General features: G+C 47.4%; 1 protein-coding gene across 3 annotated transcripts in view; it reads left to right on the top strand.

Moving 5' to 3' along the window:
- Positions 1-25,703, top strand: part of LOC135050329 (beta-1,4-galactosyltransferase 3-like) — a 100,112-nt gene that overhangs the window by 49,099 nt on the left and 25,310 nt on the right. For all 3 annotated transcript variants that reach the window (XM_063956763.1, XM_063956764.1, XM_063956762.1), the window contains exon 4: positions 8,990-9,180. In XM_063956763.1, coding sequence (XP_063812833.1) covers positions 8,990-9,180 — 191 coding nt within the window. The remainder of the gene's footprint in view (positions 1-8,989; positions 9,181-25,703) is intronic.

The following is a 25,703-nucleotide window of genomic DNA, read 5'->3' as shown; positions in this document are numbered from 1 at the left end:
CCAAACATCGATTGAATTGTGACAATTGTTTGGGCGTCTAAACAGTCCCGTTTAGACTGGAAAATTAGTAGATTCTCGGTGACTAAAGGGCCCCGTACACTGGAACGATAATGGCCAATTTCATCTGAGTTCGACCTCAAATCGGATGAAAATTGGCAAATCGGATGTGTTTTACATCTGATCCAATGCACGGTCCCGTGAGCATCGGTTCGGAGCCCCTAGATCGTTCGTGCTGCACTTGTGATATGTCTGATCCCGCAGGCATGGCTGGGATCGCATACGATACATTGTATGAAAAAGGACTGCATACGATCTATCGTATGCAATCCTGCCGCCCGGAAGCTACCGAGCAGATCAAGGGAAAACGCCTCAGACATATCGTTGTAGTGTATGGGGCCCTTAAGGTTGTGACTGATGACACCCCCCCCCATACCTGATTTGAAGCTGTGGCTGTCCATCTACTAATGGAAGCTGTATTAATCCAGTCTGATATCTGGTGTTCAAACATCTAAGCAAAGACCCAGCCAGAAACAGTACCGGTTCCCAATGACTGCGCCGTGTCTGGGGCACCTAAATTGCAGCTTGTTGGTTCAAATAAGATATTGAAGACACCGACAAGTCCCCAGATTCCAATCCCAAAAGAAGTTACTGTGAATTTGGTCCCAGCTAGGTCCTTTCTCCTGTGCCTCAAAACGGGGATGATATAAAAAGTGTACTTCGATGTCTGTCCCCTCCGGCAAGACCTATAAAATATTTGATTGAGCCACAGAAATGGTCCCATACTCCAGAGACTCAGTATGAGACCATACTCAGTGTAAGGTAATTAATTCAGAAGGCGATGTGGAGTCTCTACAGAATGACTTATTTAAACTTGAAACCTGGGCGTCTAAATGGAGAATGAGGTTCTATATAGAAAAATGCAAAGTTATGCATTTTGGGACAAAAAAAACACACATGCATCCTACACTTTAAATGGGGAAAATATAGGGGTAACTATGGTGGAAAAAGATTTGGGGGTCCTCATAGATAATAGGCTTAAGGTGTGTACACACGGTGAGATATTTTCTTTCGATTTTGACTATATAGTCAAAATCTCAAGAAAAGTTAGTGCAGATCGCAAGGTGAAAGTCACTTTGCGATCCTGATTCGATCCCGATGCGCGGTCCCACCAGTTCAGTATCGCAGGAAAGGATAGACTGTGCCAATCCTTGCTAGATCGGTGTACTATCTAGTTCATCTCACATGTCAATGACATCTCGCATAAGCCAAAATCGTAAGCACACACAGTCCACATCTCAAGAAAAGTTAGTCAAAATCTGTGCTATCTGGGCTCCAGGGAGTTCAAGGGAAATCGCAAGTGAAAATCGGGCATAGCAGGGATCTCACCGTGTACACACCTTTAGTAACATAACACAATGTCAAAATGCAGCATAGAAGGCAAGTAAAGGGCTTGTGTGCATAAAACGGGGTATGGAGACAAGGGACGAGAATATAATCCTGCCGCTGTACAAATCATTGGTACGTCCGCACCTGGAATATTGTGTTCAGTTCTGGGCACCACATTATAAAAAAGATATCTAGAAAGCGTTCAAAGTCGAGCTACTAAATTGATTAAAGGGTTAGAGACGCTGGAGTACGAGGAAAGGCTTACTAGGTTATATATGTATACACTAGCAAAGAGGCGTCTACGAGGAGACATTATTAATATCTTCAAATATGTAAAGGGTAATTACAAGGAGCTAGCAGTGGATTTTTTTTATTAAAAGAACTCTGTATATGACACGTGGGCACTCGCTGAGGCTGGAGGAGAGAATTCTGTACACAACGTAGGAAAGGGTTCTTCACAGTAAGGGCAATAAAGATTTGGAACTCCCTGCGGGAGAAGGTAATAACGGCAGACTCTGTAAATGCGTTTAAAAACCGATTGGACAAATTTCTAACTGGAAAAAGTATCCAGGGTTATATCATTTAACATAGTGACATTAATATCTGGGAGTGGTAGGAATCATAGTTGTTAATTGGTACTAAACCATTACTTCAGCAGGGGCATTATAATATGAACAGCTTAACACAGAATACAGGTTGAACCCGATGGGCATTTTGCCTCTTTTCAACCTCACTAACTATGTAACTATGAATGGAGTGCTGATGAATTATGAAATGAGAGCGGGTAGACCGTGTGATTATTTCCAGCCTTCTACGAGGAGCTACAGAAACAGCAAGACATGTTTGTCGCTGTGAAGAGACGACCGGGAATGCAAAATTTTAGGGACCAGTCAGACGCGGTCACCGCTACGATTGGTGGGCAGGCTCATATATTGACCAGTATTTGCCAAGAACCTGCGCTCTTGTTCCTATATTGTAGTACAGGTAAAATAACCCTGAGCGCTACGTCATGGAGTGTCTCCCAGGCCTTTGTATAATCGAAGGTCACTGGTAATTTTATATGCAACAAGATTTTTCTTAGAGGTATTTCTGTTTGTATCTGGAAGCGCAAACGGGATCCACAGATGCTGCCTGTGCTGATATATCTATTGCCTTTTTTATTTTTATTTTCTCTAACGTCCTTGAGGATGCTGGGACTCCGTAAGGACCATGGGGAATAGACGGGCTCCGCAGGAGATAGGGCACCCCAAGAAAACTTTGGATTCTGGGTGTGCACTGGCTCCTCCCTCTATGCCCCTCCTCCAGACCTCAGTTTTACACTGTGCCCAGAGCAAGATGGGTGCACTGCAGGGAGCTCCCCTGAGTTCTCTGCCTAGAAAGCATTTTTGTTTGGATTTTTTCTACATTTTTACAGGGAGCACTGCTGGCAACAGGCTCCCTTCATCGAGGGACTGAGGAGAAGAGGGGCAGACCTTCTTCATTAAGATAGGCTCTGCTTCCTCGGCTACTGGACACCATTAGCTCCAGAGGGGGTGAACACAGGTTCTTACTGGGCGTCCACTCCCAGAGACACGCCGCCGTTCTCCTCACAGAGCCAGAAGAAACGAAGTCAGAAGACGTCTCAGGCGGCAGAAGCCTTCAGAGCTTCACTGAGGTAACGCACAGCACCGCAGCTGTGCGTCATTGCTCCACACACCTCACACACTCCGGTCACTGTAAGGGTGCAGGGCGCAGGGGGGGCGCCCTGGGCAGCAATATAACACCTCTCTTATGGCAAAAGACAATATACATGTACAGGTGGGCACTGTACATGTGTATATAAAAGAGCCCCCGCCATTTTTTAATAACTTTGAGCGGGACAGAAGCCCGCCGCCGAGGGGGCGGGGCTTCTCCCTCAGCACTCACCAGCGCCATTTTCTCTCCACAGCACCGCTGAGAGGAAGCTTCCCGGACTCTCCCCTGCTTACACACGGTGAAGGGGTGTTTAAAAGAGAGGAGGGGGGCACATAATTGGCGGATAACATATTATACAGCGCGGCTGGGGAAAAACATTTGTGTTGGTCTCCAGGGTCATTGCGCTGGGGTGTGTGCTGGTATTCTCTCTCTCTCTCTCTCTCTCTCTCTCTCTCTCTCTCTCTCTCTCTCTCTCTCTCTCTCTCTCTCTCTCTCTCTCTCTCTCCAAAGGGCCTTAAAGGGGATACTGTCTTCAGAAAAGAGTTTCCCTGTGTGTGAAGTGTGTCAGTACGCGTGTGTCGACATGTTTGACGAGGAAGGCTCGCGTAATGTGGAAGGGGGAGTGCTTGAATGTCATGTTGCCGTCGGCAACGCCGACACCGGAATGGGTGGATATGCTGAATGTCTTAAATGCAAAAGTAAATCTACTGCATAAAAGGTTAGACAAGGCTGAAGCTAGGGATCAGTCAGGTAGCCAGGCCATGCCTGTCCCTGTGGCGCCAGGACCTTCGGGGCCTCAGAAGCGCACCATATCCCAGATCGATGACACAGATACAGACACGGATACTGACTCTAGTGTCGACTATGAAGATGCAAAATTACAGCCGAGGGTGGCAAAAGGTATTCGGTACATGATTATTGCCATTAAAGAGGTTTTGCATATTACTGAGGAACCCCCTGTCCCTGACACGAGGGTACACATGTATAAAGAGAAAAAGCCTGAAGTCACCTTTCCGTCCTCATTTGAGCTGAGCGAATTGTGCGAAAAGGCTTGGGAATCTCCAGATAGGAGACCACAAGTTCCCAAAAGGATTCTTATGGCGTATCCTTTTCCACAAACGGATAGGATATGATGGGAATCTTCGCCTAAAGTAGACAAGGCGCTGACACGCTTATCCAAAAAGGTGGCACTGCCTTCTCAGGATACGGCTTCCCTCAAGGATCCTGCTGATCGCAGGCAGGAAATTACCATGAAGCACATTTGCACTCATTCAGGTACTATTGTTAGACCGGCTATGGCGTCGGCCTGGGTTTGTAGTGCTGTGGTGGCATGGGCAGATTCCTTATCTACGGACATTGACACCTTAGATAGGGATGCCATTCAAATGACCATAGAGCATATCAGAGATGCTGCCTTGTATATGAGAGATGCTCAAAGAGACATTTGTTTATTAAGCTCCAGAATAAACGCTATGTCTATTTCTGCTAGGCGGCTCTTGTGGACCCGACAGTGGACGGGAGACGCCGATTCAAAGCGGCATATGGAGTCCTTGCCTTACAAAGGGGAGGAGTTGTTTGGAGACGGCCTCTCGGACCTTGTCTCTACTGCTACTGCTGGTAAGTCGAATTTCGTACCTTATGTCCCCCCGCAGCATACAAAAAAGGCACCTCATTATCAAATGCATTCCTTTCGTTCCAATAAGAGCAAGAAGGTACGGGGATCGTCCTTTGTTGCCAGAGGAAAAGGCAGGGGAAAAAAGCTGCACACAGCTAGTTCCCAGGAACAGAAGTCCTCCCCGGCATCTGCAAAGTCCACCGCATGACGCTGGGGCTTCCCGGGGGGAGGCAGATCTAGTGGGGGCTCGTCTTCGGTTTTTCAGCCACGTCTGGGTTCACTCGCAGGTGGATCCCTGGGCATTAGAGATTGTTTCTCAGGGATACAGGCTGGAATTCGAAGACTTGCCTCCTCGCCGGTTTTTCAAATCGGCTCTGCCGGCTTCCCCGTCAGAGAGGGATCTAGTGTTGGCAGCAATCCAAAAATTGTATATTCAACGGGTGATTGTCACAGTTCCTCATCTCCAGTAAGGAGAGGGATATTACTCAACCCTGTTTGTGGTCCCGAAACCAGACGGGTCGGTCAGACCCATTTTAAATCTAAAATCCCTGAACCTGTACTTGAAGAGGTTCAAGTTCAAAATGGAATCACTCAGCACTGTACTACTCCTATATGTTCCGATATTCCCCCCTCACCAGGCGTTCCTGAGATTTGCAGTGCAGGACTGTCACTACCAATTTCAGACGTTGCCGTTTGGGCTTTCCACGGCCCCGAGAATTTTCACCAAGGTAATGGCGGAAATGATGGTGCTCCTGCACAGGCAGGGTGTCACAATTATCCCATACTTGGACGATCTCCTCATAAAGGCGAGATCTCGGGAGAAGTTGCTGGACAGCGTGTCTCTGTCTATGAAGACGTTGCAGTTACACGGCTGGATTCTCAATATACCCGAAGTCCCAGCTAGTCCCTACAATGCGTCTGTCCTTTTTGGGCCTGATTCTAGACACAGACCAGAAAAAGGTTTTTCTTCCGATGGAAAAGGTTCAGGAGCTCATAGCCCTGGTCAGGAACCTATTAAAGCCAAAAAAGGTTTCAGTGCATAATTGCACACGGGTTCTGGGGAAGATGGTGGCTTCATACGAGGCCATCCCCCTCGGCAGGTTCCATGCAAGGACTTTTCAATGGGACCTCTTGGACAAGTGGTCCGGGTCCCATTTACAAATGCATCAAAGGATCACCCTGTCTCCCAGGACCAGGGTATCTCTCCTGTGGTGGCTGCACAGTGCTCACCTACTAGAGGGTCGCAGGTTCGGCATTCAGGACTGGGTCCTGGTGACCACGGACGCAAGCCTCCGAGGCTGGGGAGCAGTCACACTGGGAAAAAAATTCCAAGGTCTCTTGTCAAATCTAGAGATTTGTCTCCACATCAACATCCTGGAGTTGAGGGCCATATACAACGCCCTGCGTCAAGCAGAGGAATTGCTTCTGGAAAAGCCGGTTCTGATTCAGTCAGACAATGTCACGGCAGTGGCTCATATAAACTGCCAAGGCGGAACAAGGAGCAGAGTGGCCATGGCAGAAGCTACCAGGATTCTACGCTGGGCGGAAGGCCATGTAAGCGCACTATCAGCAGTGTTCATCCCGGGGGTGGACAACTGGGAGGCGGACTTCCTCAGCAGGCACGACCTGCATCCAGGAGAGTGGGGACTTCATCAAGAAGTCTTCGCACTGATCACGGGGCGGTGGGGACTGCCTCAAATAGACATGATGGCATCCCGTCTCAACAAAAAGCTAAAGCGGTATTGCGCCAGGTCAAGGGACCCTCAGGCGGTAGCGGTAGACGCTCTTGTGACACCTTGGGTGTTCAGATTGGTCTATGTGTTTCCTCCTCTTCCTCTCATACCCAAGGTGTTGAGAATAATAAGAATAAGCAGGGTCAGAACAATCCTCATTGTTCCAGATTGGCCAAGGAGGACTTGATATCTGCAGCTGCAAGAGTTGCTCACAGAAGATCTGTGGTCTCTTCCTCTAAGGCAGGACCTGCTGCAACAGATATTGCGCCAGGTCGAGGGACCCTTAGGCGATAGCTGTGGATGCACTGGTAACACCGTGGGTGTTCCAGTCGGTCTATGTGTTTTCTCCTCTTCCTCTCATACCCAAGGTGCTGAGAATAGTAAGAAAAAGAGGAGTGAACAATTCTCATCGTTCCGGATTGGCCAAGACGGACTTAGTACCCAGAGCTACAAGAGATGATCACAGAGGACCCATGGCCTCTGCCTCTCAGACAGGACCTGTTGCAACAGGGGCCCTGTCTGTTCCAAGACTTACCGCGGCTGCGTTTGACAGCATGGCGGTTGAATGCCGGATCCTAGCGGAAAAAGGGATTCCTGAGGAGGTTATTCCTACCCTGATCAAGGCTAGGAAAGACGTGACGTTGAAACATTATCACCGTATATGGAGAAAATATGTTTCTTGGTGTGAGGCCAGGGCTGCTCCTACGGAGGAGATCCATTTGGGCCGTCTACTTCACTTCCTTCAAACAGGAGTGGATTTGGGCCTAAAATTAGGGTCCATAAAGGTCCAAATTCCGGCCTTATCCATTTTCTTTCAAAGAGAATTGGCCTCTCTTCCTGAAGTACAGACTTTTGTGAAGGGAGTGCTGCATATTCAGCCTCCCTTTGTACCTCCGGTGGCGCCTTGGGATCTTAACGTGGTGTTACGTTTCCTCAAGTCACCTTGGTTTGAACCACTCAAAACAGTGGAGTTGAAATACCTCACGTGGAAAGTGGTCATGTTGTTGGCATTAGCTTCGGCAAGGCGTGTTTCCGAATTGGCGGCTTTATCACATAAAAGCCCATACTTGGTTTTTCACGTGGATAGGGCAGAGTTGAGGACTCGTCCTCAATTTCTGCCAAAAGTGGTCTCATCTTTTCATGTGAACCAACCTATTGTCGTGCCTGTGGCTACACGGGACTTGGAGGATTCAGAGTCCCTGGATGTGGTCAGGGCTTTGAAGATTTATGTGACCAGAACGGCTATAATCAGGAATACTGAAGCTCTGTTTGTTCTCTATGCGGCCAACAAGGTTGGCGCTCCTGCTTCAAAGCAGACTATTGCTCGCTGGATCTGTAACACGATTCAGCAGGCGCATTCTACGGCAGGTTTACCATTGCCTAAATCGGTTAAGGCCCACTAGGAAAGTGGGCTCTTATTGGGCGGCTGCCCGAGGGGGTCTCTGCATTACAATTGTGCCGAGCAGCTACTTGGTCGGGGTCAAACACCTTTGCAAAGTTCTATAAGTTTGATACCCTGGCTGAGGAGGACCTCCTGTTTGCTCATTCGGTGCTGCAGAGTCATCCGCACTCTCCCGCCCGTTTGGGAGCTTTGGTATAATCCCCATGGTCCTTACAGAGTCCCAGCATCCTCAAGGACGTTAGAGAAAATAAGATTTTACTTACCGGTAAATCTATTTCTCGTAGTCCGTAGAGGATGCTGGGCGCCCGTCCCAAGCGCGGACTTCTTCTGCAAGACTTGTATATAGTTATTGCTTACATAAGGGTTATGTTATAGTTTATCGGTTGAACCGAGGCTATGTTGTTGTTCATACTGTTGACTGGGTAGTGTATCACAAGTTCTACGGTGTGATTGGTGTGGCTGGTATGGATCTCGCCCTTAGATTTGCAAAAATCCTTCCTCGTACTGTCCATCTCCTCTGGGCACAGTTTCCCTAACTGGGGTCTGGAGGAGGGGCATAGAGGGAGGAGCCAGTGCACACCCAGAATCCAAAGCTTTCTTGGGGTGCCCTATCTCCTGCGGAGCCAGTCTATTCCCCATGGTCCTTACGGAGTCCCAGCATCCTCTACGGACTACGAGAAATAGATTTACCGGTAAGTAAAATCTTATTTTTTTTTTAAATTCTATTATGGTCTTTTGTAAGCATTGTATTTGTCAGGGCATATCTTAGTAAGATGTCAAATATGTGGTGTTTCTATAATGTCTCATTCTACCACTGTATGCAGCTATTCTGGTACAATGTGCTAGACTGTGCCCCCTAGTGGATTAAGTAAGCAGCGCATGTTTTTGCATTGTACAATGAGAAGTGCATTCAGATGTTGTACTGTTTTTTTCTTTTCTTTTTTGCACTTTTTTAGCAAATGAATACATCTGCCTTACGCTGCCCTTTTTCACAAAATAATCTCCCCCCCCCCCCCCCCCTTTTCCAGTGTTAAATTCCTGCACAGATAAAGGGCTTTACGCCCCCTCCTCTTGCAGTGATCATCGTATTGTAATGATCCGTGAAATAGTCACCGCTGTTATTACACTAGAAGACTGATTCCCTGGCACATACTAACTGCCTGGCATTTATCTTCTCAGGCTGGCAGCGGCACGTTTAATCGGGCGAAGCTCCTAAACGTCGGTGTGAGGGAAGCACTGAGGTACGATGATTGGGACTGTCTAATCTTCCACGACGTGGACCTGGTTCCTGAAAATGACTACAACCTGTATATGTGTGATGAGCAATGCCCCAAACACATGTCCAGCGCAATGGACAAATTCCAGTACAGGTAAGGTGCTGCTAGTGTCGCTGCCTCTAGTCCTGTGCGGTTCCGGGGTGACAGGTGCTGTAGTATGGCTCATCTCACCATTACAATAACCTGCACGCTTTTGGATTGCTCCCTTTAATTACATAGTGCCCCTCCAATTTTACTGTGAAGATGGCAGGAACTTAAAACCGGGTTAAGTGCTTTATACCATTTGTGAATATTTTGTACCCCCTCAAAAAATATTTATTGCATTAAATACATTTGTCTGAATCCCTTTGGACATTGGGGCTTTAAATGACCAGTATTTTATGCCCCTTCCTTATACATCTCCATATGTTGCATTAAACTAAAACAAAGAGGGAGTATTACTGCATCCTCAAAAGAAGACCTTTAAATTGGGCACATTTTGCTGTTGAGTGCGGCTCTCAATGGTTCCATTTTGGGCCGGTCTACCTCAGCTGAAGGTCTTGAGATTCAAAATGGGCTGAAAGGAACCCTTTGGTTTCTGAAACAAAAATGGACTTGAGTAGAAATCTGAAAGTACTGGAGCTGTAATTACCACAATGTGAGTAATGCCTCAATGGCTAGATCAGTAGGGGTGGTCTGAGGGGATTGAAGATGTATCCCCAATCTTAAATACCCCTCACCCAGCAATCTACAGTGGAATTATACCACTGATACAGTAGCAAGCAGGATCCCACCACAGTCTACCTAGTGGGCAGAATGGGCAACATGTAGAGGTTTGCCTGTGAGCTAGGCTGTCCTCTACTTAGCAGACGGACCCAAGCTTTTATGAATTTTATGGCAAGATGGATCAGTTTTCCTGGACACCTGGTTACTAACCCTATCCAACTGGGCAGAGTCGGACCACATGGCAGGGGCAAGTACTACATCTCTCACCCAGCATTTTTCCCATCTCATCTCTGCTACCACTTTGAGATCTAGTCAGCCACTTTGATCCTATCTGTGTGCACTGAGTTGTCAGGGAAATTATTGATGGAGAGGATTGGTTGGAATTCTGGTAGACGTACGTCCTCGAGACCCAGTTGTGTTGTAAAAGAAGAGAATGCTTATAAGCGTCTCTACAGATGCTATTGTGGCCCCGTCCAGATTGGGTTAAATGTTTCCTAGTGTTTCACGCGGGTGTTGGATCGGATGTCCAGCTTCTGGCACACACTTAACATCTGGTGGACCAGTCCAATATTGTCTGGATGTCCCATCGGCCATTGAGAGACCTGATACTTTGTTATATCAGTACACCTCCTGTTATCACGCTAATACTACTAGTATTTACAGTTGTATGCAACAGTCGTATAAGTGCTTTCCACTTACCATCATTTGTCAAATAATCTTGTGTTGTGCTGGTCCGCCAGCCTCTGCATCTTTTTATACAATGTAGTTGTACATACTCCTATCCCACCTCGTCCCTCTTCAGTTTATCCTGCCCTCGTCCTTTTCCTCACTCACTGCCCCCCTTGCCACTGTATCCTTATTTGACGCCAAATTTAGATTCAATCACTTCTGTCATTTACAAAGCCCTTACTCTTCCCCATCTGCCTTACCCTACATCTCCAGCCTCTTCTGAACAAACTCCTGCTCCCTCTTGTCTACTTCACTCAGACAATGGCCTCTCCCTCCCTGATCCCTACCTCTCACTTCCCTTTTCAGGACTTCTCCTGCGCTGCTGCCATCCTCTGGAATGCCCTTTCTCCAAATTTCCCAACTATCTATATTGTGATAGTTGGGAGGTACCGTTATGCACAGTATTGACTGAAATTACATATGGGCTGCAGTACTGCACTTAGGACACTAGATGTCACTGTTTATCAAATTTACACAATACACAGTCTTCGGTTACAAAACTTCTGGTAAATTTTGGTTTGTACAGTGCTCCCTCTTTGTACTACCCCAACTGTATTACACCCTTCACTTACCCACGAGGTGTAGGATATGCTCAAATTTGCACCACAGTGTAACGTTTATATGATATCACACTCTTTAATAATCCTAATTTCACAAAAATAAATGACCTAGTAAGGCTGGGACAATCTATGTATCATCTGTGTCTCAATAATTGAATAAATGTTACTGAATACTGCCACGACCGTTTAGTAGGTCTCGCGCCTGATACTGCCACTACTTATTTACTATTATGTTCTGAATATATCCTAACAACATTTATATACAACTTACACACTATAGAGATACTAATAAGATAACACAGTGCAACAAGTTTTCAATCACATTCTTTGTTTTTCTGCACATTTTCTATATATCACTCAGCACATTTGCCCAGGTGACCTGGTTAGTACTATTGATCTGTACAAGAAGGAGACAATATACAGAACAGGCACAATATGTTGAAGTATGAAAGTTTTTGGATTCGGGACACAAATGTTTCCCATATTTCAGTATTGCACATTTACAGCACGATAGGTGTGAAATCTGACATATAAAGAATCAATCTCTTCGTCAGATGAAAAAACTGCAGCGAGTACTTTGTATGACTGTAAAGTAGATTATACCGGAACATCCTGTCTGAAGAGTCTCTAGGGGTCATTTTGGAACACATAGATGTCTAGCACAAATTCTTTTTTAATTTTTTATGGCCACTGATCAGGCTATGTGGAGGGAGGTTTCTGGGCAATTGGAAACCCCCTTCTACCCCTCCTGCGTTTGCCTGTCTGGATCTCCAGTCGGGCAGCCAACCAGCAATAATCCACCTTTAAGGGGCTTCTGTCCTGAAATCAGTGCCACGTGGTGAATCAACCTGCTGGATTGTGATCCAAAGCCCATCCTCACGGCCATTATGGTCTCCAGTACACTGAACTGTGTAATTGGACTGTGTCATGCACCCATAGTAATACACTCCTGCACCCAGCCTTCCAACTGTCACTCTGGCCTTGTCCCCCATCTTCCCATTCCCAGCCTTCTTCCAAAGGAGTACTGTGATCCTCCCAGTTGACTACAGAGTCCTTTCTTCATGAAGCTGAATTCTCACTGTCTGCACATTTCCCCTCCATTAACTCTTCTGTCTTATTTCATACCATTGTCGCCGTCCGACCTCCTTCTATATCATCCCCAGAATACTTTTGTTTCCTACTTTTGTTTCTTGCGTCTCTGTATACAATTTTATCTTTTCTTTTATTGTTTGCTCGATGATTCTATGGATCCCTCTCCCAAAAAAGAAAATGATGTAGCACGTAGGCTACACTGGCTATCTGCAGAAGCCTGTTTTTGTTTCTGTCTTGACTTGTGATTGCCAGTGATTCTATGTGTGGAATTCAATGTTCATGAATCTTCGTTAGCGAATTGGTTTGATATGCGGCCGTGAGAATCTCATTCTGTAACTCACGCCGAGGGCTGAGAGTCTGCTAAGGACATGGAGCACGGCTGTGAGAGCTGATAAACGGTGGCATTTGCATTCCTTGGAATATGCACGAAGGTTGTATTTTGTTCTTCAACGCTAATCTCCTGGTTATCAAGTATCTTGAAACAATGTTGCAGTTTGTCTTCATTTACCTGTCTCCAATATCGCATGTTAATATAATATATGGGGCACGCGGCGTAGGTGATATCTATGGTACTTTGTTTTCACAATGAAAGACGTCAAATAAAAAAGTTTTATCTTCTAATTAACCTTATGGATATAATCAATTTTGTGACTCTAACCAACCTTATGGGTTGTTTGTTACTGTATTCGTGGGAGGCAAATATTAAAATGTTATCCCGGTTTCCCAGGGCAGGATCAGATAAGGAACAATAATAATATCTTTCTGTTCCCGTGACTAGCTTACTATGAGAACAGGTTTCCAGAGAACAAAAAAAATGTATGTGTATGTATATGTGTGTATGTATATGTGTGTGTATGTATGTTCTCATACGTCCTAGAGGATGCTGGGGACTCCAAAAGGACCATGGGGTATAGACGGGATCTGCAGGAGACATGGGCACACTATAAGACTTTGAATGGGTGTGAACTGGCGCCTCCCTCTATGCCCCTCCTCCAGACCCCAGACTCTGTGCCCAGAGAGACTGGACACACACCAGGGGAGCTCTCCTGAGTTTCTCTGAGAAAATACTTTTTTAGGTTTGTTGTTTTCAGGGAGCACTGCTGGCAACAGGCTCCCTGCATCGTGGGACTGAGGGGAGAGAAGCAGACCTACTTCTGTGAGTTTCAAGGCTCTGCTTCTTAGGCTACTGGACACCATTAGCTCCAGAGGGTCTGATCACTTGGTTCGCCTAGCTGCTCGTTCCCGGAGCCGCGCCGTCACCCCCCTCACAGAGCCAGAAGACAGAAGCCGGGTGAGTATTAGAAGAACAGAAAACTTCAGAGTCTCTGAGGTACCGCGCAGCGCGCCATTGCTCCCACACACAAGCGGCACTACACGGGTGCAGGGCGCAGGGGGGGGCGCCCTGGGCAGCAATTATACCTCATATATACCTCATATATACATCCTTTCAAAGAGGTATACAGTGCATAGGCACTGTATACAAACCCCCGCCAGTATAAAAACGTGAAAAACTAGCGGGACTGAAGCACGCCGATAAGGGGGCGTGGCTTAGCCCTCACAACTCTATCCAGCGGCATTTTCTCCTCACAGAGACGCTGACACCGCCAAAACACTGTTGAATAGATCACAGTGTAAAACGAGGGGGGGGGGCACAGTTATTTAGTGCAATATAGGTACAAATGATGCACTGTGTGTGTGTGTGTGTGTGTGTGTGCATATATATGTGTGTGTGTATGTGTATATATATATATATATATATATATATATATATATATATATATATATATATATATACATATAGTGTGGAGAATGGGTTGGAAAACGGTTTCTGTGTTTTCCCTGTCAGATACTGGGATCTACCCATTATAGTAAGTGTAATGTCGTGGGTGTTTAGTACACGTGTGTCGGCATGTGTGAGTGCTCTACCACAAACAGCTATGGGAATCCCTCTGTCGGCACTGCCGACTCCTGATGGTACTTGCTTCATGAGATTAAGTGTCAGTAGCTGTAAGCTTTTCCAAAGAAAACACTATATGGGAGACACAGACGTATGTGGGTGACCCTGTTGGCACCAACTAATATGACTGGGTATAAGTTAACATGATAATGTAAAAAAGCTATATATGTGTGTGTGTGTGTGTGTGTGTGTGTATGTATGTATGTATATATATATATATATATATATATATATATATATATTTATTTAGGTATATATTTATTTAGGTATATGTATGGTGCGGTTACATTGAGCTGTAGCTCGAGCACAGACGTGGTAATATTGTGGGGGAGTAATAAAATTATGTATATATTTCCCTCAGACCCCTCGGGGTCACAAGAATGTTATTTTGCCCAGTTACTACTCCCTGTTGTCGACACAAATACTATGTCTTTTGTCGACCATGTTTCCTGATTAGATCCACAACATCGGCATTCAGTACACGTTCATACGCATTAAGAACGCATTAATGTTATTAGGGACCCTGCTGTTCCTGACAAAAATATATACAGGTTGAGTATCCCATATCCAAATATTCCGAAATACGGAATATTCCGAAATACGGACTTTTTTGAGTGAGAGTGAGATAGTGAACCTTTGTTTTCTGATGGCTCAATGTACACAAACTTTGTTTAATACACAAAGTTATTAAAAATATTGTATTAAATGACCTTCAGGCTGTGTGTATATGAAACATACATGAATTGTGTGAATGTACACACACTTTGTTTAATGCACAAAGCTATTAAAAATATTGGATAAAATGACCTTCAGGCTGTGTGTATAAGGTGTATATGTAACATAAATGCATTCTGTGCTTAGACTTAGGTCCCATCACCATGATATCTCATTATGGTATGCAATTATTCCAAAATACGGAATAATCCAATATCCAAAATACCTCTGGTCCCAAGCATTTTGGATAAGGGATACTCAACCTGTATATGTATACGAAATATGTATTTATAGATAGATGTGTGTATATGTGTATTTAAATGTGTACGTTTATACAAAAGAATTTATAATGAATGCTGAAGTAAACTTTTCCTTCTCATGTGCTGGTCGCTCTGTTGAATAACTCTAGGTCAGCCGTGACAAGATGGTTTCAAATCATCACGAGGAGTCCGAGTGTTTATTCTTTTCCCGCCGTGGATTGAATAAAGTGAGAGTCAACCCCGGTTCTGCGCGGGGCCCTGTCACAAAGGATCGTTTACAGGAAGCTAAGTTATTTTTCTCTAACGTCCTAGTGGATGCTGGGGACTCCGAAAGGACCATGGGGAATAGCGGCTCCGCAGGAGACTGGGCACAAAAGTAAAAAGCTTTAGGACTACCTGGTGTGCACTGGCTCCTCCCCCTATGACCCTCCTCCAAGCCTCAGTTAGATTTTTGTGCCCGAACGAGACGGGTGCAGGCTAAGGGGCTCTCCTGAGCTGCTTAGTGTAAAAGTTTAAAGTAGGTTTGTTATTTTCAGTGAGACCTGCTGGCAACAGGCTCACTGCACCGAGGGACTAAGGGGAGAAGAAGCGAACTCACCTGCGTGCAGAGTGGATTGGGCTTCTTAGGCTACTGGACATTAGCTCCAGAGGGACGATCACAGGCCCAGCCATGGATGGGTCCCGGAGCCGCGCCGCCGGCCCCCTTACAGAGCCAGAAGAGTGAAGAGGTCCGGAAAATCGGCGGCAGAAGACGTCCTGTCTTCAATAAGGTAGCGCACAGCACCGCAGCTGTGCGCCGTTGCTCTCAGCACACTTCACACTCCGGTCACTGAGGGTGCAGGGCGCTGGGGGGGGCGCCCTGAGACGCAATAAAAAACCTTTGTTTGGCAAAAAATACATCACATATAGCTCCTGGGCTATATGGATGCATTTAACCCCTGCCAATTTTTCCATTAAAAAGCGGGAGAAAGGCCGCCGAGAAGGGGGCGGAGCCTATCTCCTCAGCACACTGGCGCCATTTTTTCCTCACAGCTCCGTTGGAGGAAGGCTCCCTGACTCTCCCCTGCAGTCCTGCACTACAGAAACAGGGTAAAACAAGAGAGGGGGGGCACTAAATTGGCATATTAATATATACAGCAGCTATATTAAGGAAAAACACTTATATAAGGTTATCCCTGTGTGTATATATGTGTGTGTATATATATAATATATAGCGCGCTCTGGTGTGTGCTGGCAAACTCTCCCTGTCTCCCCAAAGGGCTAGTGGGGTCCTGTCCTCTATCAGAGCATTCCCTGTGTGTGTGCTGTGTGTCGGTACGCTGTGTCGACATGTATGAGGAGGAAAATGATGTGGAGGCGGAGCAATTGCCTGTGTTAGTGATGTCACCCCCTAGGGAGTCGACACCTGACTGGATGGTCTTATGGAAAGAATTACGTGATAGTGTCGGCACTTTACAAAAGACTGTTGACGACATGAGACAGCCGGCAAATCAGTTAATACCTGTACAGGCGTCTCAAACACCGTCAGGGGCTATAAAACGCCCGTTACCTCAGGTCGATACAGACACTGACACGGACACTGACTCCAGTGTCGACGGTGAGGAAACAAACGTATTTTCCAGTAGGGCCACACGTTACATGATCACGGCAATGAAGGAGGTTTTGAACATTTCTGATACTACAAGTACCACAAAAAAGGGTATTATGTGGGGTGTGAAAAAACTACCCGTAGTTTTTCCTGAATCAGATGAATTAAATGAGGTGTGTGATGAAGCGTGGGTTTCCCCCGATAAAAACTGCTAATTTCTAAAAAATTATTGGCATTATACCCTTTCCCGCCAGAGGTTAGGGCGCGTTGGGAAACACCCCCTAGAGTGGATAAGGCGCTCACACGCTTATCAAAACAAGTGGCGTTACCGTCTCCGGATACGGCCGCCCTCAAGGAACCAGCTGATAGGAAGCTGGAAAATATCCTAAAAAGTATATACACACATACTGGTATTATACTGCGACCAGCAATCTCCTCAGCCTGGATGTGCAGTGCTGGGGTGGCTTGGTCGGATTCCCTGACTGAAAATATTGATACCCTGGACAGGGACAATATATTATTGACTATAGAGCATTTAAAGGATGCATTTCTATATATGCGTGATGCACAGAGGGATATTTGCACTCTGGCATCAAGAGTAAGTGCGATGTCCATTTCTGCCAGAAGAGGGTTATGGACGCGACAGTGGTCAGGTGATGCGGATTCCAAACGGCATATGGAAGTATTGCCGTATAAAGGGGAGGAGTTATTTGGGGTCGGTCTATCGGACCTGGTGGCAACGGCTGGGAAATCCACCTTTTTACCCCAAGTCACCTCGCAGCAGAAAAAGATACCGTCTTTTCAGGCTCAGTCCTTTCGTCCCCATAAGGGCAAGCGGGCAAAAGGCCACTCATATCTGCCCCGGGGCAGAGGAAGGGGAAAAAGACTGCAGCAGACAGCCTCTTCCCACGAACAGAAGCCCTCCCCCGCTTCTGCCAAGTCCTCAGCATGACGCTGGGGCCTTACAAGCGGACTCAGGCACGGTGGGGGCCCGTCTCAAGAATTTCAGTGCGCAGTGGGCTCACTCGCAAGTGGACCCCTGGATCCTGCAGGTAATATCTCAGGGGTACAAATTGGAATTCGAGACGTCTCCCCCTCGCCGGTTCCTGAAGTCTGCTTTACCAACATCTCTCCCCGACAGGGAGGCGGTATTGGAAGCCATTCACAAGCTGTATTCCCAGCAAGTGATAATCAAGGTACCCCTCCTTCACCAGGGAAAGGGGTATTATTCCACGCTGTTTGTGGTACCGAAGCCGGACGGCTCGGTGAGACCCATTTTAAATCTGAAATCCTTGAACACTTACATAAAAAGGTTCAAGTTCAAGATGGAGTCACTCAGAGCAGTGATAGCGAACCTGGAAGAAGGGGACTATATGGTGTCTCTGGACATCAAGGATGCTTACCTCAATGTCCCAATTTGCCCTTCTCACCAAGGGTACCTCAGGTTTGTGGTACAGAACTGTCACTATCAGTTTCAGACGCTGCCGTTTGGATTGTCCACGGCACCCCGGGTCTTTACCAAGGTAATGGCCGAAATGATGATTCTTCTTCGAAGAAAAGGCGTCTTAATTATCCCTTACTTGGACGATCTCCTGATAAGGGCAAGGTCCAGGGAACAGTTAGAGGTCGGAGTAGCACTATCTCAAGTAGTACTACGACAGCACGGATGGATTCTAAATATTCCAAAATCGCAGCTGATTCCGACGACACGTCTGCTGTTCCTAGGAGTGATTCTGGACACAGTACAGAAAAAGGTGTTTCTCCCGGAAGAGAAAGCCAGGGAGTTATCCGACCTAGTCAGGAACCTCCTAAGACCAGGCCAAGTGTCAGTACATCAATGCACAAGGGTCCTGGGAAAGATGGTGGCTTCTTACGAAGCGATTCCATTCGGCAGATTCCACGCAAGAACTTTTCAGTGGGATCTGCTGGACAAATGGTCCGGATCGCATCTTCAAATGCATCAGCGGATAACCCTGTCTCCAAGGACAAGGGTGTCTCTCCTGTGGTGGTTACAGAGTGCTCATCTCCTAGAGGGCCGCAGATTCGGCATTCAGGATTGGGTCCTGGTGACCACGGATGCCAGCCTGAGAGGCTGGGGAGCAGTCACACAGGGAAGAAATTTCCAGGGCTTGTGGTCAAGCATGGAAACGTCACTTCACATAAATATCCTGGAACTAAGGGCCATTTACAATGCCCTAAGTCAGGCAAGACCTCTGCTTCAGGGTCAGCCGGTGTTGATCCAGTCGGACAACATCACGGCAGTCGCCCACGTAAACAGACAGGGCGGCACAAGAAGCAGGAGGGCAATGACGGAAGTGGCAAGGATTCTTCGCTGGGCGGAAAATCCTGTGATAGCACTGTCAGCAGTGTTCATTCCGGGAGTGGACAACTGGGAAGCAGACTTCCTCAGCAGACACGATCTTCACCCGGGGGAGTGGGGACTTCACCCAGAAGTCTTCCACATGATTGTGAACCGTTGGGAAAAACCAAAGGTGGACATGATGGCGTCCCGCCTCAACAAAAAACTGGACAGGTATTGCGCCAGGTCAAGGGACCCTCAGGCAATAGCTGTGGACGCTCTGGTAACACCGTGGGTGTACCAGTCAGTGTATGTGTTCCCTCCTCTTCCTCTCATACCAAAAGTACTGAGAATCATAAGAAGGAGAGGAGTAAAGACTATACTCGTGGCTCCGGATTGGCCAAGAAGGACTTGGTACCCGGAAATTCAAGAGATGCTCACGGAAGACCCGTGGCCTCTACCTCTAAGAGAGGACCTGCTCCAGCAGGGACCATGTCTGTTCCAAGACTTACCGCGGCTGCGTTTGACGGCATGGCGGTTGAACGCCGGATCCTGAAGGAAAAAGGCATTCCGGATGAAGTCATCCCTACCCTGATCAAAGCCAGGAAGGATGTGACCGTACAACATTATCACCGTATTTGGCGTAAATATGTTGCGTGGTGCGAGGCCAGGAAGGCCCCTACAGAGGAATTTCAACTGGGTCGATTCCTGCATTTCCTGCAAACAGGACTGTCTATGGGCCTAAAATTAGGGTCCATTAAGGTTCAAATTTCGGCCCTGTCGATTTTCTTCCAGAAAGAACTGGCTTCAGTTCCTGAAGTTCAGACGTTTGTCAAGGGAGTACTGCATATACAGCCTCTTTTTGTGCCTCCAGTGGCACCTTCGGATCTCAATGTAGTTTTGGGATTCCTAAAATCACATTGGTTTGAACCACTCACCACTGTGGACTTAAAATATCTCACATGGAAAGTGGTAATGCTGTTAGCCCTGGCTTCAGCCAGGCGTGTTTCAGAATTGGCGGCTTTATCCTATAAAAGCCCTTACCTAATTTTTCATACGGACAGGGCAGAATTGAGGACTCGTCCTCAATTTCTCCCTAAGGTGGTTTCAGCTTTTCACTTAAACCAGCCTATTGTGGTGCCTGTGGCTACTAGGGACTTGGAGGATTCCAAGTTGCTGGACGTAGTCAGGGCCCTGAAAATATGTTTCCAGGACGGCTGGAGTCAGAAAATCTGACTCGCTGTTTATCCTGTATGCACCCAACAAGCTGGGTGCTCCTGCTTCTAAGCAGACGATTGCTCGTTGGATTTGTAGTACAATTCAGCTTGCACATTCTGTGGCAGGCCTGCCACAGCCAAAATCTGTAAAAGCCCATTCCACACGGAAAGTGGGCTCATCTTGGGCGGCTGCCCGAGGGGTCTCGGCTTTACAACTTTGCCGAGCAGCTACTTGGTCAGGGGCAAACACGTTTGCTAAATTCTACAAAATTGATACCCTGGCTGAGGAGGACCTGGAGTTCTCTCATTTGGTGCTGCAGAGTCATCCGCACTCTCCCGCCCGTTTGGGAGCTTTGGTATAATCCCCATGGTCCTTTCGGAGTCCCCAGCATCCACTAGGACGTTAGAGAAAATAAGAATTTACTTACCGATAATTCTATTTCTCATAGTCCGTAGTGGATGCTGGGCGCCCATCCCAAGTGCGGATTGTCTGCATTACTTGTACATAGTTATTGTTACAAAAATCGGGTTATTGTTGTTGTGAGCCATCTTTTCAGAGGCTCCTTCTGTTATCATGCTGTTAACTGGGTTCAGATCACAAGTTGTACGGTGTGATTGGTGTGGCTGGTATGAGTCTTACCCGGGATTCAAAATCCTTCCTTATTGTGTACGCTCGTCCGGGCACAGTGTCCTAACTGAGGCTTGGAGGAGGGTCATAGGGGGAGGAGCCAGTGCACACCAGGTAGTCCTAAAGCTTTTTACTTTTGTGCCCAGTCTCCTGCGGAGCCGCTATTCCCCATGGTCCTTTCGGAGTCCCCAGCATCCACTACGGACTATGAGAAATAGAATTATCGGTAAGTAAATTCTTATTTTTAATGATATGCTTTGATTATACTTGCATTGCATGCGCAGGGGGGAGTGTTTGTATTCAGAAATGGTCGGTTACTTGGTCATCCGATATAATTACCCTGAGGAGAGATGTGTTACCCCTTGAGGTGGGTCATGTCTAGGACATTGCAACATACTACCGTGCGACTACAAGGGATGGGACTCTTGGGTGCGCGGACCACTTCCATGGCGGTCTCGGCTAGGAGGGCGTAGTGGATTCACCAAAGAGATGCAAATGCTGAATCCGAAAAGAAGTGGAGTCTCTTTCCCATGAAGGGAAGCCTGGTTGGTGATGCCCTTGTTCATATGCTCTAGGCAGGTGCCACGGGTAAGTTTACCTTCTTGCCCTATGTTCCCTCACAACGGTTGGTGACGCATTGTGGTAGGATGCTGTCATTTTGACCGAATAAATAAGGATTCCCCTTTCTTTGCAGGTAAAATAGGTAAGAGGTCAGCTGCCTTTTCGCGTTCACAGGAACAGAAATCATCCATTGGTTTCTGCCAAGTCCACCGTGGGACGTTGGGTCTCTCTTGCAGGGGCCCACACAGGTGGGACCTCATCTAATACTCTTCAGCCAGTTCTGGAAAGGACATGGACCAGTGGGTTAAGGGTAGAGTCCCTAGCTGGACATGTGGGGGTTCCAGACGGTCCCCTCACTGATTTTTTTTTTTTCAAATCAACCTTACTGATCCTCCTCATGACAGGGAAGTAGTATGTGACGCAATACAAGAGTTGTGTCTGGATCAGGTCATTGTCCTGCTGTTCCGGTCGTAAAAAAAAAAGAAGCAGCTGTGGTTCAAGCTTTTTCTTACTCCCGAGGCCGGACGACTCGGTCAGACAAATCCCAATTTTCTCTAACGTCCTAAGTGGATGCTGGGGACTCCGTAAGGACCATGGGGAATAGCGGCTCCGCAGGAGACTGGGCACATCTAAAGAGAGCTTTAGGATTATCTGGTGTGCACTGGCTCCTCCCTCTATGACCCTCCTCCAGTTAGATCTTTGTGCCCGAACGAGAAGGGTGCACACTAGGGGCTCTCCTGAGCTTCTTAGTGAAAGTTTTAGTTTAGGTTTTTTATTTTCAGTGAGACCTGCTGGCAACAGGCTCACTGCATCGAGGGACTATGGGGAGAAGAAGCGAACTCACTTGCGTGCAGAGTGGATTGGGCTTCTTAGGCTACTGGACATTAGCTCCAGAGGGACGATCACAGGCCCAGCCTGGATGGGTCCCAGAGCCGCGCCGCCGGCCCCCTTACAGAGCCAGAAGGCAGAAGAGGTCCGGAAAATCGGCAGCAGAAGACGTCCTGTCTTCAACAAGGTAGCGCACAGCACTGCAGCTGTGCGCCATTGCTCTCAGCACACTTCACACTCCGGTCACTGAGGGTGCAGGGCGCTGGGGGGGGGCGCCCTGAGATGTAATAAAAAACACCTTGGATGGCAAAAAAATGCATCACATATAGCTCCTGGGCTATATGGATGCATTTAACCCCTGCCAAAATACATAAAAAAACGGGAGATAGGCTCCGCCCCCTTATCGGCAGCCTTATCTCCTCAGCACACTGGCGCCATTTTCCCTCACAGCTCCGTTGGAGGGAAGCTCCCTGTCTCTCCCCTGCAGTCACTACACTACAGAAAGGGTTAAAAAAGAGAGGGGGGGCACTAATTACACGCAGTATTAAAGATACAGCAGCTATAAGGGGAAAAACACTTCTATAAGGTTATCCCTGTATATATATATAGCGCTCTGGTGTGTGCTGGCAAACTCTCCCTCTGTCTCCCCAAAGGGCTAGTTGGGGTCCTGTCCTCTATCAGAGCATTCCCTGTGTGTGTGCTGTATGTCGGTACGTTTGTGTCGACATGTATGAGGAGAAAAATGATGTGGAGACGGAGCAGATTGCCTGTAATAGTGATGTCACCCTCTAGGGGGTCGACACCTGAGTGGATGAACTGTTGGAAGGAATTACGTGACAGTGTCAGCTCTGTATAAAAGACAGTGGTTGACATGAGACAGCCGGCTACTCAGCTTGTGCCTGTCCAGACGTCTCATAGGCCGTCAGGGGCTCTAAAGCGCCCGTTACCTCAGATGGCAGATATAGACGCCGACACGGATACTGACTCCAGTGTCGACGGTGAAGAGACAAATGTGACTTCCAGTAGGGCCACACGTTACATGATTGAGGCAATGAAAAATGTTTTACACATTTCTGATAATACGAGTACCACCAAAAAAAAGGGGTATTATGTTCGGTGAGGAAAAACTACCTGTAGTTTTCCTGAATCTGAGAAATTAAATGAGGTGTGTGATGATGCGTGGTTTTCCCCCGATAACAACTAATAATTTCTAAAATGTTATTGGCATTATATCCTTTCCCGCCAGAGGTTAGGGTGCGTTGGGAAACACCCCCTAGGGTGGATAAAGCGCTCACACGCTTGTAAGGGCTCTACCCTCTCCTGAGATGGCCACCCTTAAGGATCCTGCTGATAGAAAGCAGGAGGGTATCCTAAAATGTATTTACACACATACTGGTGTTATACTGCGACCAGCAATCGCCTCAGCCTGGATGTGCAGTGCTGGGTTGGCGTGGTCGGATTCCCTGACTGAAAATATTGATACCCTAGATAGGGACAGTATATTTTTGCCTATAGAGCATTTAAAAGATGCATTTCTATATATGCGTCATGCACAGCGGAATATTTGCCGACTGGCATCAAGTATAAGTGCGTTGTCCATTTCTACCAGTAGAGGGTTATGGACACGTCAGTGGTCAGGTGAGGCGTATTCCAAACGGCATTTGGTAGTATTGCCTTATTAAAGGGACGAGTTATTTGGGGTCGGTCTTTCAGACCTGGTGGCCACGGCAACAGCTGGGAAATCCACGTTTGTACCCCAGGTCGCCTCTCAACATGAGAAGACGCCGTATTATCAGGCGCAGTCTTTTCGTGGACAAGCGGGCAAAAGGTTCCTCATTTCTGCCCCGTGACAGAGGGAGAGGAAAAAGGCTGCAGAAATCAGCCAGTTCCCAGGAACAGAAACCCTCTCCCGCCTCTGCCAAGCCCTCAGTATGACGCTGGGGCTTTACAAGCAGAATCAGGCACGGTGGGGGGCCCGTCTCAATGAATTTCAGCGCGCAGTGGGCTCACTCGCAAGTAGACCCCTGGATCCTTCAGGTGATATCTCAGGGGTACAAATTAGAATTCGAGACGTCTCCCCCTCGCCGTTTCCTAAAGTCGGCTTTACCGATGTCTCCTTCTGACAGGGAGACAGTTTTGGAAGCCATTCACAAGCTGTATTCCCAGCAGGTGATAATCAAGGTACCCCTCCTGCAACAGGGAACGGGGTATTATTCCACACTGTTGTGGTACCGAAGCCGGACGGCTCGGTGAGACCGATTCTAAATCTAAAATCTTTGAACACTTACATACAGAGGTTCAAATTCAAGATTGAGTCACTCAGAGCAGTGATTGCGAACCTGGAAGAAGGGGACTACATGATGTCTCGGGACATCAAGGATGCTTACCTTCATGTCAAAATTTACCCTTCTCATCAAGGGTACCTCAGGTTTATGGTACAGAACCGTCACTATCAGTTCAGACGCTGCCGTATGGATGGTCCACGGCACCCCGGGTCTTTACCAAGGTAATGGCCGAAATGATGATATTCCTTCGAAGGAAGGGAATTTTAGTTATCCTTTACTTGGACGATTCCCTGATAAGGGTAAGATCCAGGGAACAGTTGGAGGTCGGTGTAGACCTATCTCAGGTAGTGTTGCGGCAGCACGATTGGTTTCTCAATATTCCAAAATCGCAGCTGGTTCCGACGACTTGTCTTCTGTTCCTAGGGATGATCCTGGACACAGTCCAGAAAAAGGTGTTTCTCCTGGAGGAGAAAGCCAGGGAGTTATCCGAGCTAGTCAGGAACCTCCTAAAACCGAGCCAAGTCTCAGTGCATCAATGCACAAGGGTTCTGGGTAAAATGGTGGCTTCCTACGAAGCAATCCCATTCGGCAGATTCCACGCAAGAACTTTCCAGTGGGACCTGCTGGACAAATGGTCCGGGTCGCATCTTCAGATGCATCAGCGGATAACCCTGTCACCAAGGACAAGGGTGTCCCTCCTGTGGTGGTTGCAGAGTGCTCATCTTCTAGAGGGCCGCAGATTCGGCATTCAGGACTGGGTCCTGGTGAACACGGATGCCAGCCTGCGAGGCTGGGGAGCAGTCACACAGGGAAGGAATATCCAGGGCTTATGGTCAAGCCTGGAGACATCACTTCACATAAATATCCTGAAGCTAAGGGCCATTTACAATGCTCTAAGCTTAGCAAGACCTCTGCTTCAAGGTCAGCCGGTGTTGATCCAGTCGGACAACATCACGGCAGTCACCCACGTAAACAGACAGGGTGGCACAAGAAGCAGGAGGGCAATGGCAGAAGCTGCAAGGATTCTTCGCTGGTCGGAAAATCATGTGATAGCACTGTCAGCAGTATTCATTCCGGGAGTGGACAACTGGGAAGCAGACTTCCTCAGCACGACCTCCACCCGGGAGAGTGGGGACTTCACCCAGAAGTCTTCCACATGATTATAAACCGTTGGGAAAAACTCGACAGGTATT

This window comes from Pseudophryne corroboree, chromosome 2, assembly GCF_028390025.1.
Source record: "Pseudophryne corroboree isolate aPseCor3 chromosome 2, aPseCor3.hap2, whole genome shotgun sequence".
Classification (NCBI taxonomy): domain Eukaryota; kingdom Metazoa; phylum Chordata; class Amphibia; order Anura; family Myobatrachidae; genus Pseudophryne; species Pseudophryne corroboree.
This window is presented reverse-complemented; position numbering and strand designations above follow the sequence as displayed.